Source organism: Phalacrocorax carbo, chromosome 19, assembly GCF_963921805.1.
Source record: "Phalacrocorax carbo chromosome 19, bPhaCar2.1, whole genome shotgun sequence".
Taxonomy (NCBI): domain Eukaryota; kingdom Metazoa; phylum Chordata; class Aves; order Suliformes; family Phalacrocoracidae; genus Phalacrocorax; species Phalacrocorax carbo.
The window spans coordinates 3876484-3895792 of record NC_087531.1 but is presented as its reverse complement, the minus strand read 5'-3'; the positions used below and the strand labels follow the sequence as shown (position 1 = coordinate 3895792).

The 19309-nt window shown below is 43.0% G+C and overlaps 1 protein-coding gene across 3 annotated transcripts; it reads right to left on the bottom strand.

Annotated features, from left to right (window-relative positions):
- Positions 1-625: 625 nt before the first annotated feature.
- LOC104045953 (macrophage immunometabolism regulator) lies at positions 626-18572 on the bottom strand. Of its 3 annotated transcripts, XM_064469236.1 has the most exons (3): positions 4171-4370; positions 3620-3672; positions 626-2965 (listed from the first exon to the last, which is right to left on the bottom strand). In XM_064469236.1, the coding sequence occupies exon 3, from the start codon at positions 2942-2944 to the stop codon at positions 2327-2329; it is 618 nt and encodes a 205-aa protein (XP_064325306.1). In that variant the 5' UTR covers positions 2945-2965; positions 3620-3672; positions 4171-4370; the 3' UTR covers positions 626-2326. The 3 variants fall into 3 exon arrangements, with proteins under 3 accessions (XP_064325306.1, XP_064325305.1, XP_064325304.1); XM_064469235.1 differs by lacking the exons at positions 3620-3672; positions 4171-4370 and adding an exon at positions 18468-18572; XM_064469234.1 differs by lacking the exons at positions 3620-3672; positions 4171-4370 and adding an exon at positions 17699-17932.
- Between the last annotated feature and the right edge of the window lie 737 nt (positions 18573-19309).

The window sequence follows — 19309 nt, the reverse complement described above, 5'->3', positions numbered from 1 at the left end:
TGAGAAGTCAGTATTGATAACATTCAATTTCATTTTAGTAGTCTGAAGAACCATCTTGACTTTAATTTTAATAGATTAGCTTAATGTAAGACATAAAAAATAAGACAAGATTCAAAGCTTTCTTATGTCTGAGATTTTGCTTCTTTTAGAAGTAAAAACAGGAAATCACTGTATGAATTTAAGAGTTGTAATTAAGAATGTTACAAATCCAACTTAAAAAAATATGGCTCTTGAATGATTATGTACTATGCAAGTGTAACTGCAAGTGTAAAACAGTTAAGCAATGTTATCAGGTGCAATCACTTTCATAAGCATGCCACCAGACAGAAAAAAAGTACTAACAAATTTTTCATGTTTGAACTTCGCAAGACAGCTACCAGCCTCTTTATAGATGAAGCTACACAGTTACTGTACAGGACCAAAGTAACAATATGCACAAAGTGTACTAACAATTGTATGTCTGGTTTCCTGAAACAACAGAAAAATCCTAACTGTCTAAATATTTCACAAAAGTACAAGATTCCTGCTTTCAGGTTTTAATGATTCCTGGTCTAAAGTTGTATTTTTAAATGTCCTTGTTCTATACAGCAAGAGACTCCACAATAATAGGTATTTATATCACTCTTTTTATTTTTCAGCCAGAAATACATTTTAATAGGGTATTTCAATAAATAGTGGTGTTTATTCCTTAGACAAAACCCCCATCTCTTTGACATCTGACCTCATTCTGTTTTTCAACTAAAGACTACATAGGAAAAGTTTCCTTTAGAGATAATTGTTCAGTACATTAAATTTACAGAGGTGGAGTTAACTCTTTAAAATACAAATCAGTTGTAAATATTCTAATAAGCCAGAAACCATTAACGAAACCAGTAAAACATAGTCTACTGGGTTCCTCTTCACTGCCCTCAGTTACAGTTGTAGAGTAAGTGGCAGAACGAAAAGAACTCTTCATTTTCCACAACACATGCACTGACTAGTGCTTACTATTCATTCTGAAGGAGAAACAAAAATACCCTGAATGGTACCAGAAACAACTGATCAAATAAGTTATGTTTCAAAACAACATGATCTTAATTTTAACTTCTAAATAAGAAAACCAAAATGAAGTTGCACACTGCTTCAGTAATAGATTGCACCTGAAAATATCTAAAAACTTTTTTTAAACATAAGTTACTAACATGTTTTAAATATATCTAAGAATACAGCTGTCAAAACTGCATTTGATGTCATATTTGGACAAAAAAATTTTAAGCAAGAAATTAAGACAGTGTATTCAATCTACTCTTGAATAATCCAGAATCAGCTCTTCAGGGCTGATATATAAATACTTCACTTGCACTCCATCTAAAAATCTGCCTTCCAGTTCTTCATAAAAGTGCTCAGTGCTTCAAATAAACTAAATTTCCAAAGCAATGCTACAATTATTTGACATCTTCCATTACTATACTATATAGAAATCATGAATTAAAATTAAAACATTTATTGACATACTGATGCAGACATTCTAGTGTATTTACCAGAATCTGAACTGAATCCTTGTTTATACATCAAGACAACGTAAAAAATAAGTCATATTAACAAAAAAACCCCAAACCCTTCATTCTCAAAAATATTTTTTAATATTCCAAATACTTATTCCAAACTAGTTTTATAAAACAGAGGAGGCAAAACAATTACTTCCATGCAGAAACTAAAAGATAATTTAATAGGTTTAAAGTAGCAAATGAACAAAGGCTTACTTTATTAATGAATTTCCCCCTCACCACCAGTGCAAACCCAGTTTCAAAATGTTTGAATGGGATGGTTTAAAATAACAAGTGGTCTAATTTAGCCAAGCTCACATTCCTTCCCATGATGTAAAAAACATACATACATTTTATTGTAGAATACAGTAAGAAACAAAAAGATAACTTGAGTACTTACCTAAGAGCAATTTCTAACATCAAGCCAAAATTAGCAACAACCACGCAGACCATCAATTTTTCAGTATTAAATTACCATAAATACTAGATAACTGCACACACACCCCCCCAAAATCAAAAAACCAAAAGCCTTTTGCTTATTAAAAGGTGTCCAAAGAAATATCCACCAGCTGCAGTCAAATTTGCATTAGGAGCTACCTGCTCTGGAAAGATTTCTTCCCTCTAAGTATTTGTAACATAATGCACTGTCAAAATTCTATTAAAATAAATTACCTTCTAATAACATTTAGCTGATACCACCTACAATGTGGACAGTCATATATACAGTATGACAGTGGATTTTTGCAGCAACACAGAAATAACCAGAAACTGGTTCTGAATTCTAGATTATAGTTCACAGTTCATGTGTTATTTCTTGCAAACATACAGTCCCCTCTAAGGGTAAGGTGTTGGAGCTGGTATTGTAGCATATCTGTGTCAGCAGGTTCCTCGATACTCATTTTGTCTAAATTGAGGTAGTCCAGGGATTTAGAGTGAGCCCTTTTACCTTTTAAAAGGCAAAGAGGCAGGGGACCATGAAGCGCCTTGTACGGTTCATATGGTAAAGCCTTAATGCATTTATCCCCTGAGCTGGGCATCCGTCTCCTCCTCCTCCCATTTACTGCTGGGATCTCATATGGCTGATAGTACCTACTTCTAGTTTTGTACAAACGGGAAGAACATGCAAGTCCTGAATCAGGCTGTTTAGAGTGCAAGTTAGGCCTGAATTCCCCTTTATCATCTTCATTTTCTGTATACCTTTGGGCTAATTTTAGCAGCTCCTCTCCAGTCGTGAAGCCAACCAGGTAGTTAGAATCCATATGAAGGATCTGATAGCCTGAAACTGTCCGTCGCACTGGTGAGCAGGGGGTACTGGAACATCGTGGTTTCTCTGCTTCTGTTTTGCCTGCAGAATTGACCTCTGCAAGAGGTACAGGGAGGGTAGATATGGTAGTTCTTGACTCTCCATTTATGTCCATTTTAAGCACAGTGCTATTCTCCTAAAAATAAAACAGAGATTGATCACAAATAGAGCCTTTAGCCAATAAAGGAGCTGAGAGAGGATCGCAGAAATCAGATTTTTTATCGCCCAGTACTTCGCTATTCAGTTTTGTTTTACACTCTACAGTGTCTCATAACAAAACTATCACTGACATCTGCCTTTTAAAATTATTTTGGCCCCCTTTTTAATAAAAAAAAACAACTATAAATATACTCTTGATATTCTTAAATATGTTAAAAACATATTCTTGAGTAGTACTGTACAAAAAACTGAAGCATCTTTCCACTCTATTTTTTAATCTTTTTAGTCTATTTGATCCTTTATAACTCCTTTCCTTTGAGGCCATCTACATCCATTAGCACATCCACAGTAACATCTCCTGTACTCAGCTGCATATTCTTTCCATTCACAATAATATCAGTAAACATACCTTAAAAAAAAAGAAGGCATCTATCAGCTACTACCTCAGGCATAACCATGGACTAGACCTGACCTACTGGGTACTGCAATGTTTCCCTGTGGTGGGTTGACCTTCCCTGGCCGCCATGTGCCCACTAAGCTGCTCTATCACTCCCCCTCCTCAACAAGGACAGGGGAGAAAAATACAGTGAAAAAGCTAGTGGGTCAAGATAAGGACAGGGAGATCACTCACCAATTACTGTCACAGGCAAAACAGACTTGACTTGGGGAAATTAATTTAATTTGCTGCAAATCAAAATCAGAATAGGATAATGAGAAATAAGAACAAATCTAAAAACTCCTTCTTCCCACCCCTCCCTTCTTCCCAGGCTCAACTTCACTCCTGACTTCTCTACCTTCTCTCCCTGAGCGGCACAGGGGGACAGGGAATGGAGGGTGCAGTCAGTTCATAACATGTTGTCTCTGCTGCTCCTTTCTCTTCACGCTCTTCCCCTGCTCCAGTGTGGAGTCCCACCCATGGGATACAGTCCTTCATGACATTCTCCAATGTGACTCCCTCCCACAGGTTGCAAGTCATCAAGAACTGCTCCAGCATGGATTGTTTCCACAAGGTGCAGTCCTTCAGGAACAGACTACTCCAGCATGGGTCCCCCATGGGGCCACAGGGTCCTGCCAGAAAACCTGCACCTGCATGGGTTCCTCTCTACAGGCCACAGTTCCTGACAGAAACTTGTTCCATCGTGTTCTATCCATGGGCTGCAGATTCCTTCAGGGCACATCCACCTGCTCCGGCATGGGGTCCTCCACGGGCTGCAGATGGATATCTGCTCCACCATGGACCTCCATGGGCTGCAGGGGGACCACCTGCATCACCATGGTCTTCACCACAGGCTGCAGGGGAATCTACTCCGACACGTGGAACACCTCCTCCCCCTCCTGCTTCACTGACCTTGGTGTCTGCTGGACTGTTTTGTTTTTCTCACTCCTCTCACAGCTGCTGCGCAGCATTTTTTACCCTATATATGTTTTCACAGAGGCAGCACCATCACCCCTGATTGGCTCAGCTTTGGCCAGCAGCAGGTCTGTCTTGGAGCCGGCTGGAACTAGCTCTTTCCAACATGGGGACAGCTTCTGGTGTCTTCTCACAGAAGTCACCCTTGCAGCCCCTCCCACTACCAAAACACTGTGGGATTTTTGGTTAATATATTTATAACAAAGCAAACAGTATTCTAGTGTTCAATAAATATACCATGAGATTCTTAGAAGTATCTTAAGAATAACCAATATTCATATTTCTATGGATTTTTTTTTATTCTTATTATTTTTGGAAACAGTACTTTGCCCTGACTTTTCTCCCCTCACAGCTATTCCAAAATCTTCAGTTCAGTGTCTTTACAGGTACAACTTTCCACCACGAGCCATTACCATCTTTAACATGGAAAGATAAGGTTGATATCACAGCCATTATATGCAAGTGGATCCCAGAGCACTTTGACTTCTCCTTTGAACTTTGAATGCCATCTACACTACCTCTGTGTAGCTATTTCACAAAATGCAAAGGTCACATCTGTTTCCAATCCAACTTTCCTTTATTGTTAGCCTCACCTTTGCTCCAAAGAGTAGCTAGTGACTCTCTAGCAAACAGATTTCAGAAAAAAAACCTACAAAGCCTTGTAATGTTTAAAGGCAACAAGACTCAAAGAAGTCCATCCCAGCCAAAACCAGCACAAAATCTCACTTGCAAAAAAAAATCTATCCTAATTCAAAATTTATGCTTACTTTGCTTCTGTTCAGGGATTGTGAAGGAGCAGCTTAAGTAACACTCCCACCTCTACTACCCTGCTTAGTCTCAAATCAACCTGCTGCTTCACTCCCATTCTAATTAAATAGGAGTAAACAAAATTCTCATAGTTTTGTTAAACAGAATTTTATTAGCCAGTCATTGACAAAAAAACTTCTATTATGGAGACATTATTAGTAAAGTTTCTTTAGTCTTAAATGTCCTTTTCCAGTTCTCCTCATAATTGTGGTCTACTTAGGATTCTTCATTACCAGTTTTGTACAGCATTGCTTTTACAGATAAGTAGATACGCTTCATCCAGCATGTTTTAAAACATTTTATATTTAAAAATACAGATAACGTGGCAAAAATGAAACAAAAAATGAAAATACTATATTAAACATAACACCGACATTTTTCACTGAAGAAAAGACTACATAAAAACCTCAATAATATTGCTTGTTATATTTAATTGGCTTTCTGAAATATATTTATGGAGTAAATTCAAACTTTCAAAATAGCAGAAACAAATGTTATTTCCTACTTTAGCACTGTATCTAGACAACAAGACAATAAATACAGTGAGGTACACAGAGTTAAAGATACTCATGACAATTCATTATGTAGAATTTATAGTTCCTGCACCATCAAGAATCAAGGTTACTGGAAACGTAGCACAGAAAAACATTTACATTTAAACTTTTGGCTACCATTGACTTTTAGCCAAGAAACAAATATTTAACTGTTCATGCTCTTTTAATTCCTAGCTTTTCTCCTCCAGTTCAGAAATATTTCCAGTAATCATCTAGGATTCAACTTTTTTGTTAAAAAGCAGAAACAACACTAGAATAAGTATAAATAAAAGAGTTTTACAGCAAGATTAGAAAATACTCTCATTACTGAGACAAACATGGGATTAAAAACCAGCAAACACCATGACCCCCACCCTGCCAAATATCACTTGCTAAAGCGATGCGTGCTCTAAAGATAGGGAAGGACAAAGGGATGCCCCGATGCAAAGCTAAAAAGCCTTAAGAGCTGAAAACCAAAATAAAGCTTAAAAAATAAATTTACTTTAATTCAAAACATTGGTGTGTGTATGGGGCATGGCAAGGTTTTGGTAGTGGGGGTGGGGGGGTGGAGCTACAGAGGCGGCTTCTGTGAGAAGATGCCAGAAACTTCCCCTGTGTCTGATAGAGCCAGTGCCAGCCAGCTCCAAGACAGAGATGCTGCTGGCCAAAGCTGAGCCAATCAGCAATGGTAGTATTGCTTCTGTGAAAACATATTTAAGAAGGGGCCAACAAACTGCTGCACAACAGCAGCCAGAAGAGAGGAATGAGAATATGTGAGAGAAACAACTGTACAGACACCAAGGTCAGTGCACTGGTTTTGGCTGGGACAAAGTTAATTTTCTTCACTGTAGCTGGTAAGGTACCGATGGCACATTGATGCTTTTGCTGTTGTTAAGTAGTGCCTATAGTAGTTAGGGTCCTTTCCAGCTTCCCATCCTCTGCCAGGTGAACAAGCTGGGAGGGGTGAGGCCACAGCCAAGAGCTGACCCAAGCTGGCCAATGGGATATTCCATACCATGTGACATCATGACCAGTATATTAACCAGGGGAGTTGGTGTGTAGGGGAAGTAGTTGAGACTCAGGGACTGGTGGTGTTGGGTCAGTGGGTGATTGCAGCAGGTGTTGCTTGTTTTGGTTGTTCATTCCCCCTTCCCCCCACCCTGGGTTTTGCTCCTCTCTCATTATTTTCCTTTTCATTGCATCATCATTGTTGTTGTTGTTGTTATTATTATTGTTTTATTTTAATTATTAAACTGTTCTTATCTCAACCCATGAGCTTTCTCACTTTTACCCTTCTGATTATCTTCCCCCATCCTGCCAGTGGGGGAGTGATCAAGTGGCTATATGAGTCTGAGTTGCCGGCTGGGGCTAAACCACAACAGTCTATTTTGGTGCCCAATGTGGGGCTCAGAGGGTTTGAAATAATAACAGCTGCTGGTCACAGCGCCATGCTCTTGTTTTTGCAGTATGTGTTAAAGATTTGTGTTGATTTGCTTATTCAGCTGTTCTCTGCAGCGTTTAGTGATATTTTGCCTAAGGGATTTGTTATTCAAAGACTGGTCTTGAGCTTTATATGGTATTTGGGTTTTATATTGCAACCATTACCATACTTGAATACCACCTCGTTGAGGCAATTAGCAATTATATGGCCTCCTCTGAGAAATTTATACGGAGGAAATATAGAAAGGCACTGACAGAGCAATTGGAAAAGGGACACAAGCCCTCAGCCTCTGGAGGCGACTCCTGCCTGAAGTGAAGGAAAGGTATCCCTTCAAGGAAGATGTTATATACCGCCTAGGAAAATGGACAAACATGGAAAAGGGATCCAGTATCTAAGGGAATTAGCTGTTCTTGAGGTGATTTATGGTGACCTGGACGATCAACGGTCATCCAAAGATCCAGATGAAGCCCAGTGCACACGACCCATGTGGCAGAAGTTTGTACGGAGCGCACCATCTTCGCATGCAAACTCATTAGCAGTAACGGCCTGGAAAGATGATGAGACACCAACGGTGGCAGAGGTGATTGATAGATTCCGGGATTACGAAACAAATATCTCTTCCTTGCTAGTCTCTGCTGTGGAGAAACTTATCCCGAGGGGTCCGGCAACTCAAAGAAGATATATCCTGCTCCCCACCTCTACAGAGTAGTATCTCAGGCATTAGGAGTAAGCGTCCCTTTGCTAAAGAGAGAGGATATACACTACAGGCCACTCTGGTTTCACCTACGTGACCACGGAGAGGACATGATGAGGTGGGATGGCAAGCCTACCTCGACCCTAGAGACACAGGTACATGAGCTGCAAGGAAAAAAAATCACTCGGGGGTTCTTCCAGGAAAGCTGCTGCTCCAATTTCCAGTGAGCAGGTCCCCAGATAGAGGAGTAGAAGTGCTGATTTTATTTCTGATCTTAATAGAGATGCTTCTGATATGCATTTACAAGAAATGAGTAGCGAATACTATGATCAGGACTAGAGGGGCCCTGCCTCCAGCTGGGTGGAGGAAAGGGATACTGGGCTTACTGGGCTGTGTGGATCTGATGGCCTGGCACGTCCGACCCACAGGAATATAAAGCTTTAGTGGAGACTGGTGCACAGTGCACTCTCATATCATCAAATTATATAGGGGCAGAACCCATCAGTATTGCTGGAGTGACAGGGGGATCCCAAGAGCTAACTGTATTGGAGGCTGAAGTGAGCCTAACTGGCAATGAGTGGCAGAAGCACCCCATTGTGACTGGCCCAGAGGCTCCCTGCATCCTTGGCATAGACTACCTCAGGAGAGAGTATTTCAAGGACCCAAAAGGGTACAAGTGGCCTTTTGGTACAGTTGCCTTGGAGATGGAAGGAATTAAACAGCTGTCTACCCTGTCTAGTCTCTCGAAGGACCCTTCTGTTGTGGGGTTGGTTGCTGAAGGTCAAAGAACAACAGGTGCTGCTCACCACCACAACAGTGCACCGGCAGCAATATTGCACCAACCATGAGCTCATTCACCGACTGGAGAGCCAAGGAGTCATTGGTAAGACCTGCTCGCCCTTTAAAAGTCCCATGTGGCCAGCGCAGAAGACTAATGTAGAGTAGAGACTAACAGTAGACTACTGTGGCCTGAATGAAGTCACTCCACCGTTGAGTGCTGCTGTGGCAGACATGCTAGAACTTCAGTATGAACTGGAGTCAAAGGCAGCCAAGTGGTATGCAATAACTGATATCGCTAATGCATTCTTCTCAATCCCTCTGGCAGCAGAGTGCAGGCCACAGTTTGCTTTCACTTGGAGGGGCGTCCAGTACACCTGGAATCGACTGCCCCAGGAGTAGTAAAACAGTCCTACCATTTGCCATGGATTAATCCAGACTGGACTGGAACTGGGTGGAGCTCCAGAACACCTTCAATACATTGATGACATCATCGTGTGGGGCAACACAGCAGAAGACCTTTTTCAGAAGAGAAAGATAATAGTCCAGATCCTTCTGAAGGCCGGTTTTGCCATAAAATAAAGTAAGGTGAAGGGACCCACACAAGAGATCCAGCTCTTAGGAATCAAATGGCAAGATGGACGTTTTCAGATCCCAATGGATGTGATCAACAGAATAGCAGCCATGTCTCCACCAACTAGCAAAAAGGAAACACAAGCGTTTTGGGGCATTGTGGGTTTTTGGAGAATGCGTATTCCACATTACAGTCTGATCATAAGCCCTCTCTATCAAGTGACCTGGAAGAAGAATGATTTCAAATGGGGCCCTGAGCAACGACATACCTTTGAACAAATTAAACAGGAGACAGTTAATGCAGTAGCTCTTGGGCCAGTCCGGGAAGGGCAAGATGTAAAGAATGTGCTCTACACCACAGCTGGCAAGAATGGCCCTACCTGGAGCCTCTGGCACAATGCGCCAGGTGAGACCCGAGGTCGACCCCTAGGGTTTTGGAGTCGGGGATACAGAGGGTCCAACGCCTGCTATACTCCAACTGAAAAAGAGATATTAGCAGCATAGGAATGAGTTCAAGCTGCTTCAGAAGTGCTTGGTACTGAAGCACAGCTGCTCCTGACACCGCGACTACCAGTGCTGGGCTGGATGTTCAAAGTAAACGTCCCCTCTACACACCATGCAACTGATGCTACATGGATTAAATGGGTTGCACTGATCACCCAGCGGGCTCAAGTAGGAAACCCCAGTCGCCCAGGAATCTTGGAAATGATTATGGACTGGCCAGAAGGCAAAGATCTCAGAATATCACCAGCGGAAGGGGTGACATGTGCTGAAGAAGCCCCACTGTATAACAAACTGCTAGAAAATGAGAAGCAGTATGCCCTGTTCATTGATGGGTCCTGTTGCCTTGTGGGAAAGCATTGAAGGCTGCTGTATGGAGTCCTTATAGTATAAGTCGTATAAACTGCTGAAGGAGAAGGAGAATCAAGCCAGTTTGCAGAAGTAAAGGCCATCCAGCTGGCTTCAGACATTGCTGAATAGGAAAAGTGGCCAGTGCTCTATCTCTATACTGACTCCTGGATGGTGAAAAATGCCCTGTGGGGGAGGTTACAGCAGTGGAAGCAGAACAGCCGGCATCGTAGAGGTAAACCCATCTGGGCTGCCACATTGTGGCAAGATATTGCTGCCCGGGTAGAGAACCTCGTTGTAAACGTTCGTCATGTGGGTGCTCACATCCCCAAGTGTCAGGCCACTGCAACCTAACCAACAACAAAATATCCAGCAGGGTGATCAGGATGCTGAGCTTGAAGTGGCTCAGGTGGATCTGGACTGGCAACATAAGGGTGAACTAGTTCTAGCTTGGTGGGCCCATGACACCTCAGGCCATCAAGGGAGAGATGCAACATACAGATGGGCTCGTGATCGAGGGGTGGACTTGACCATGGACGCTATTGTGCAGGCTAGCCACGAATGTGAAACGTGCCCTGCAATCAAGCAAGCGAAGCAGGTAAAGCCTCTGTGGTATGAGGGACGATGGCTGAAACATAAATATGGGGAGGCTTGGAAAATTGACTATATCACACTCCCACAAACCTGCCAAGGCAAGCATCATGTGCTTACAGTGGTAGAAACAACGACTGGCTGGCTGGAAACATATCCCATGCCCCATGCCACTGCCCAGAATACTATCCTGGGTCTTGAAAAACAAGTCCTGTGGTGACTTGGCACCCCAAAGAGAATTGAGTCAGACAACGGGACTCATTTCCAAAATAACCTCATAGACACCTGGGCCAAAGAGCATGGCATTGAGTGGATGTATCACATCCCCTATCATGCACCAGCCTCTGGGAAAATTGAATGGTACAATGGACTGTTAAAAACTACGCTAAGAGCAATGTGGGTTGGAACATTCAGGCACTGGGATACACATTTAGCAAAAGCCACCTGCTTAGGCAACACGAGGGGATCTGCCAACCGAGCTGGCCCTGCCCAGTCAGAAATCCTACATACTGTGGAAGGGGATAGAGTCCCTGTAGTGCATGCAAAAAGTATGCTGGGGAAAAGAGTCTGGGTTCTTTCTGCCTCAGGCAAAGGCAAACACATTCATGGGATTGCTTTGGCTCAAGGACCTGGGTGCACTTGGTGGGTGATGCAGGAGGATGGAGAAATCCGATGTGTGCCTCAAGGGGATTTGATTTTGGGCGAAAACACTCAATTAACTGAACGGCATAATGCAAACTGTTATATAATATTGTGTGTCATCTCTGTGTTTTATGAATATCATAGTACAAATCTCCCAACCCATGGAAGATAAACTTTGATGAAACAAGCAAAGTGCAGCAGTGATGACTGACTTGGTATGCAGTAACCCAACACCACAGACACACCATCTCTCCCACCCTGAAGACTAATACAACAGATGGAGCCCAGAGTCATGGACTGGGTGAACTCAATGGACATTTTTATGGACATTTTACAGGGAAGGTCCATAGGCTGAGGGAATGATGTCTGTGTATTATGTCAAAGGATGGGAAGGGGAGGGGTGGTGGTTGGTAAGGTTGTATTGGATGGTATGGGACCTGGGCATGGCATAAATCAAATGGAATAAGGGGTGGAGAATGGGCTGGTTCTGGCTGAGAAGGGGTTAATTCTCTTCACTGTGGTGCCTGTGGTGGTCAGGGACCTTTCCAGCTTCCCATGCTCTGCCATGTGGGCAGGATGCTGGGAGGGCTGGGGGCCACAGCCTGGGCAGTTGACCCTGACTGGCCAATGGGATGTTCATTCCATACTATGTGACACCACAGCCAGTATATTAACAGCTTAGTTGCAGCTCAGGGGCTGGCTGTGTTATGTGCGGTTTGTTTTGGTGGTTTAATCCCCTCTTCCTCCCCACCCCCATTTTTCACGCATCTCATTGTTTTCCTTTCCATTGCATTTTTGTTGTTGTTTTATTTTAATTATTAAACTGTTCTTATCTGAACCTATGAGCTTTACCTTTATGTTTCTCTCCTCCATCCCACCAGTGGGAGAGTGAGCGAGTGGCTATGTGCAGCTGAGTTGCTGACTAAACCAAAACAGCTGCTCAGGGGGAGGAGGTAGAGAAAATCAGGAATGAAGTTGAGCCTGGGAAGAAGGGAGGAGTGGGGAGAAGGTCTTTTAAGATTTGTTTTTATTTCTCATTATCCTAATCTGAATTCATTGGTAATAAATTAATTTTTCCAAGTCTGTTGTGCCTGTGATGGTAATTGGTGAATGGTCTCTCCCTGTCTTTATCTCAACCCACAAGTCTTTCATTGTATTTTTCTCCCCCATCCAGCTGAGTAGTGGGAGTGATAGAGCAGCTTGGTGGGCATCTGGTGTCCATCCAAGGTCAACCCACCACAGTGTATACCCTGCTAAGAAAAGTCTGTCAACTTGAAAATAACTACAAGCAAGAGGTAAGGGGGAAAGAGGTCTTTGTGCAACAGCAACACCAGTCAAGAACAGCACAAGGGAAAATCAGGAGAAAAGTCAGCAACCAGAACTTCCATTTAAAAAGATTATTTTTTCAGATCACAGTTTCCCTTTCTTCTTGCTTGTCAGGGAGAATGAGATTGATGTCAGTTCAACACAATTCATAATGAAGTATTTACTATAGAATTAAAACAAGAAGATGACCAACACAGCATATGCTTTTCTTCACACATTTAAAAAGAATAGGAAATAACTGGGAAAAACCCCAAAATTTAACTAAAATGGGATTCACTTGACCAACAAACATTAGAAGTTCTTGCACAATACAGTTCACAGAATCCCAGGTTGGAAGGGACCTCAGGGATCATCTAGTCCAACCTTTCTAGGTGAGAGCACAGTCTAGACAAGATGGCCCAGCACCCTGTCCAGCTGAATCTTGAAAGTGTCCGATGTGGCAGAGTCAACCACTTCCCTGGGGAGATTATTCCAATGGTTGACTGTTCTCACTGTGAAAAATTTCCCTTGTGTCCAATTAGAATCTCCCCAAGAGCAATTTGTGTCCATTCCCCCTTGTCCTCTCCATGTGACTCCTTGTAAAAAGGGAGTCTCCATCTTCTTTGTAGCTACCCCATAAGTACTGGTACATGGTGATGATATCCCCTCTAAGCCTCCTTTTCTCAAGGCTGAACAAACCCAGTTCTCCCAGCCTATCCTCATATGGCAGGCTTCCCAGTCCTCTGATCATCTTGGTGGCCCTTCTCTGGATCCCTTCCAGCCTGTCTACATCTTTTTTTGTATAGCGGGGACCAGAACTGTACACAGTACTCCAGGTGTGGCCTGACAAGCGCTGAGTAGAGTGGGATAATGACTATCTCTGCTGGTGATGCCCTTGATGCAACCCAGCATCCTGTTGGCCTTCTTGGCTGCAGCAGCACAGTGTTCACTCATGTTGAGCTTTCTGTCCACCAGGACCCCCAGGTCCCTTTCCACAGAACTGCTCTCCAGCCAGGTAGATCCCAGTCTGTGCTGTACTCCCAGATTATGTTTTCCCAGGTGCATGACCTTACACTTTTCCTTGTTGAACTTCATAAGGTTCTTGCTGGCCCACTCTTCCAGCCTATCCCAATCTTCCTGCAGAGCAGCTCTCCCTTCTGGAGTGTCTACTTCCCCACTCAACTTGGCGTCATCTGCAAACTTCATCAGGCTACACTTGATCCCATTATCCAGATCACTTATGAAGATGTTTAATAACATTGGGCCCAATATCAAACCCTGGGGGACCCCACTAGTGACAGGTTGCCAATTTGAGAAAGAGCTATTTACCACCACCCTTTGGGTGCAGCCTGTCAGCCAGTTCCCCACCCACTGCACAGACCACTTGTCTACGCCAGAACACACCAATTTCTCCAGGAGGAGGCCGTGGGGAAGTCCAGGTGGACAATGTCCACCGCTCACCCCATGTCAACCAAGTAGGTCACTTTGTTGTAGAAGGCCACCAGGTTTGTCAAGCACGATCTGCCCTTAGTGAAGTTATGTTGGCTTTTCCCAATCACATGTTTCATTTGACTTGTGATGGCCCCCAGGAGGATTTGTTCCATAATCCACTTGTAAAATCTTAATCAAGTTTTTAATTATTTTATTTCAAATATAAAGCAGGCTTTCCATATAAATTAAGTTATAAATTAGTCTGACCCAATCCAGTTAAGTTTCAAAATTTTGACTAAACCAGAGAGAAAAGGAATAATGAATACAAAGACTAGGTTAATTATAAATAATTCCATTATCTTAAAGAATACATTAATATGCTTGGGATAGAACTCTGAGGGCAAAACCACCAAAAAAAAAAAAATCCACACTTGCACATAAGAAAGATTTCTGATTTTTCAGTATTTTAGAAAGGTGACAGATACCACTCAAGGGTTAGTATGTTAGGAATGAAACACAGAAGTGCATTACACATCAGTGTCACATTATGTTAGATGAATTAATTTGAGAAGCCTTTAGTTTTATAACGAGCATTAGATTTCTGTATATCCAACTACTGATTTATTATTATTTGCAGATTTATCTGCTTTTACCCATCAGAGAACAATCCTATAGGTAGCACCATTTGTTAAGAGCCAAAGATATTTCTCACTGATAACATACTCTAATTGCAACAAGCCGATGGCTAAAAGGAAAGAGAGCGAGAGAGACACCACACACCAACTCTGCACAAGGGTCAAAAACATTTTCTAGAGAATGCAAATCGAACAGGGCCAGTACTGAAATTTCCCCTTCTCTGTTCTTCTAGTACGTCATGGTTTTAGCTGGGACACAGTTAATTTTCTTCACTGTAGCAGGTACAGTGCTCTGTTTTGGACTTACTATGAGAATAATATTGATAACACACTGATGTTTTAGTTGTTGCTAGGTAATGCTTATACTAGTCAAGGAATTTTCCAGCCTCCCATGCTCAGCGGGTACACAAGAAGCCAGGAGGGGAGGGGGCATAGCTAAGAGCGGATTCAAACTGACCAAAGGGATATTCCAAATCATATGATGTCATGCCCAGTATAGTAAGTGGGGGGAGCTGGCCAGGGAACACAGCGATTGCAGCTCAGGGACCAGCGGCATCAGTTTGCGGGTGATGAGCAGTTGCATCACTTGTTCTCTGATACTCCCCCACCCCACCAGCACCCCCCAAGATTTCACCTCTCTCATTATTTTCCTTTTCATTATATTGTTACTACTATTACTATTTTATTTTAGTTATTAAACTGTTCTTATCTCAACCCATGAGTTTTCTTACTTTGGCCCTTCCAATTCTCTCCCCCATCCCACAGGGGTGGGGGAGTAGGTGAGAAGCTGTGTGGTGCTTATTTGCTGACTGGGGCTAAACCACAACAGTCCTTTTTGGCACCCAGTGTGGGGCACAAAGGGTTTGAGATAATAACAGTTGCTGGTCACAGCACTGATTCATCTGCTCCGAGATCTACACCATGCTGGTTTTCAAGTACATGTTAAAGATTGTTGTTGGTTTTTGTAGTTTGCTGTGCTCTGCAGTGATTAGAGATGTTTTGCTTAGGAGATTTGTTATTGAAACACTGGCCTTGAGCGTTATTGGTTATTTGGGTCTTGCCTGACCTTGAACACTTTCAGTGACTGTCCAAACATTGACCAGGAATACTCAGTTCATCTGACTTTACCATAATATGTTGCATTTACATCTGATTATGCAAACCTGGTGGCAAGATAGGCAGGATATGGCTGGTTAAAGATGAAGAGATTATGAAAAGAAAGCCATACTACAATGCCAGTACAGTCATACAAGAACTTAATTTCAGTGATCACACAGCCATTGTCTACTTCCCTCAGTTTTAGAGTCACTGAAAGTACCAACCCCTCCTCCATCCTTCTAAACACTCAAAAAAACCAAACCACCCACACACCCCCCAAACAAAAAAAAAACCCCACCCACCCCAAAACACCAACATACCACATAAGACAGAATATATTTCAGAATACGCCAACAGCAGCAACATTAAGTTGGGTGGTAGGAAGAGAAGTTTCAATAAGGGAAACAACAGGGGAAAAGGAGGAGTAAAAATAATAATAAAAAAAAAAACCAATGGTGCACATCTCTACTTGCGCCTCTTTATGGGAATGTTCCAAGGAATTCTACTGTATTCAGAGCAATGTCAGAAAGCAGCCAACTACCGGTAGAAGCAGCAAGTCTTTCTCCCATCACAGACCTTCTCTATCATTCCTACTGATATCTGCTGAACTGCAGTCTTCCGACATTAATTCATTTCTACATGCAGCTATGTAAGCATGTATGTACAGTGATGTACAGCACCACCCTAGATAGATACCATAAGAAGCCAAGACATGTTCACAGAACATATCTACTAATATAAATTATTTGCCATTTTCTGTGCAATAGGTACACATGCACTCTCACTTGTCAGCTACAACCCTTCATAAAATTGTATATAAATAATAGCTAGATAAGAAAAATTAAGACCTGAGACTATTTTCCTGCATAGCTGTAGGACACTTGAAACATTAGTACTTTAACTGTTCAAAAACACCCGCTCCCCATTATCTTAATAGGCAAAAGAAACCTGCCAATAAACCAAAACCACTTAGCAAGCTTCATATTCTGTAAAGTAACATTTTAATATACATTAGAGTGCACAAATGCAATCTGTATCATGGATGATATAACTGACATTTAAAGAGAGCTCTGACTCTCCATTTACCTTTCACTAAAAAAATAACAAACCCAAAACAAAACCAACCAAAGAACCACACAACAAACAAACAAACAAAAGAACATCCCGCAAAAAAAACCCTCAAACCAAAAAGCCCCATCTTTTACTAACAGTGCAATATAAAATTACCCATAGAAAGCTGGGCACTCATATACCTTACTATTAGACTGAATAGTAAGGTTATAGTCAGGTTTAACACTTGTATAAGAGTATTAGGAATGATATAATTGGGACTGCTGTTGGTTGTAAGTTGCAACTTAAAAGAATTAAGTAGTTATGAACAGATACAAGCACTAACATATGTTAATTCTGTCTTTCCCACCAGTTTGTACCAGCTATTGTTAACAGTCTACAAAATACACTTGATCAATCTAACTATAAGCTTAAGGATTTACATAAGAATTCCCAAGGCTTCTGCACAAAGGTATCAGAATTAATACTTTTTTTTTTTCCCCTCCTAGATTTACCAGAATAGTTTCACTGCCTAATTCTTATTTCCATTATATTTTAAAGCATTTACAGGAGAAGAAGAAAATGTGGGTCTGAGAAAGAGAACACAGGGCAAAACAGGCCTGCAGACCCCTCCACTGTGTAAGGAAAATAATTCATCAAATCCATTCCTGTCTTGCTGATGACACTACAATAGCAAGTACAGAGACAGGAACTCTACTCCGAGAAAAAGAAAGTGAAAACATATCTATCAGGATCTCTGTGCTGCAGGGGAAAATCCTGTCTACACACCGGGTGCTGCAAGGGCTCGAGAAGCACCATGCAGCTGCGAGAGGACGACTGCTCAGCCACATGAAGAACGTATCTGCTACCTACCCTGCACCCCCTGCCCGACATAACCGTATTTCAGATGCCTCCTGACCGCTGCTGGCTGGTCTCACGGCGCGGCCCCGGAGTAAATCAAAGTCTATTCGAGAAGCGACTTTAATGATAGGAAGCAGCTGGCGGAAGCCGCCAGCCCTGCAGCGGAGCTCTGTGCGTTATGAGGGGTCAGCGGCGTTACCGCCTCCAGCTGAAGCGCCAAGCGCGAGCGCGCTCCACCCCCACCGCTGCCGCACGCGGAAGCGTAACGCTGCGCTAAGCGGGAGGATCGCGAGCTCCCTGCGCTCAGCACCCTGACGCGACAGGAAAGTCGCGGTTAACGCCGTGCCCCAGCCAATACATGCGCACCCGCCTGCCCGCGGCCCAACAGCCAGGAAGTACACACACACTCCGAGCCGCGCATCTGGGTGATTTAATTGCACCACTTCAGTGGGTCCCACGGAGAACGCAGCCCTCGCACAACCTTCACGAACAATGCCGGGCGCCTCGCTGCCGCCACTCTGCAACACCACCCACCGGCGCTTCGCAGCACCCGCTCGCCACCCTTCGGTCCCACTGCACGGCACCTTTCCTGTCAGCCCCTCGCCGGCCCCCACAGCACCTTGAGCAGCCACACGGTGTGCTAAAGTCTGCCCGGCTTCGCACGGCCTTACCCCAGGTACCACCCGTCGCCTGTGCTCCAGCAGCCACAGGCAGGGCCTGCCGCAGAGCCCGAGCTGCAACCCCGGCAGCTCAGCGAACCGACACCACCCCCACTTCCTACCAGCGGTCCAGGGCGGCAAAACTCCAAAACGCAGCGACAACAAGGCTCAAAGTACAATGCAGTCCACGACACGCACTAAGGCTAAGGTTGAAAAAAAAAAAAAACCCTACCCTGCCCTCGCGGCCTGTGGAGTAATGGATGCTTCCAGCCAATCACAACAGAACATGCGACCGAAAAAGGGGCGTGACATCTGGAGCAAATGGTACAACTGGCTGTCAGCAGGGGTGAGGATTTCACCAGAAGCTGGCGTTGGGGTATTTGTCACTTCTTATCTTGGCTAAAAGTTGTCATTGTACTACTCGTGTATGTATATTATGTATACTTGGAAATTCCATTTTCTTTTGCTGTCACCAAAGCATGCCCTTGGAATTATGTACTAATAGAGCAAAGGTTTTTGGAAATAATTATTTCTAATGTGCAATAAAAAAAAGTGAAATATTTAGTTGAAAGGGAAAAGTCAGGTTAAAACTGAGCTGTATAAGAGTATCTACAAAGGTGCCACAATGCGATAGCTACAGTAGGGACAGCTAGCCTATAGACCTTTTCCTGTATGCAGCTACAGGCTCTTCCAGTGCAAACTGGTGATTCTGCTCTATGCACTGCCAGCCCCAGATTACAAACACAGTGGTGGGGAGTTGTCTCCCACCAACTTGTGCCCAAAGTCACCCTCTCAATTTTCTACATGATTGTTCTTCACCATATGACAATTTTGTATTCATCTAAAAGGGCTTAAAAAAATGTCACTTCACTATGCTCTTGAAGGTCCCCTAGAATAGTCACAGATAAAGACAGATACCATGTTTGTAGAGATGGAAAAGGGGGAAAAGGGTCACAATAAGACT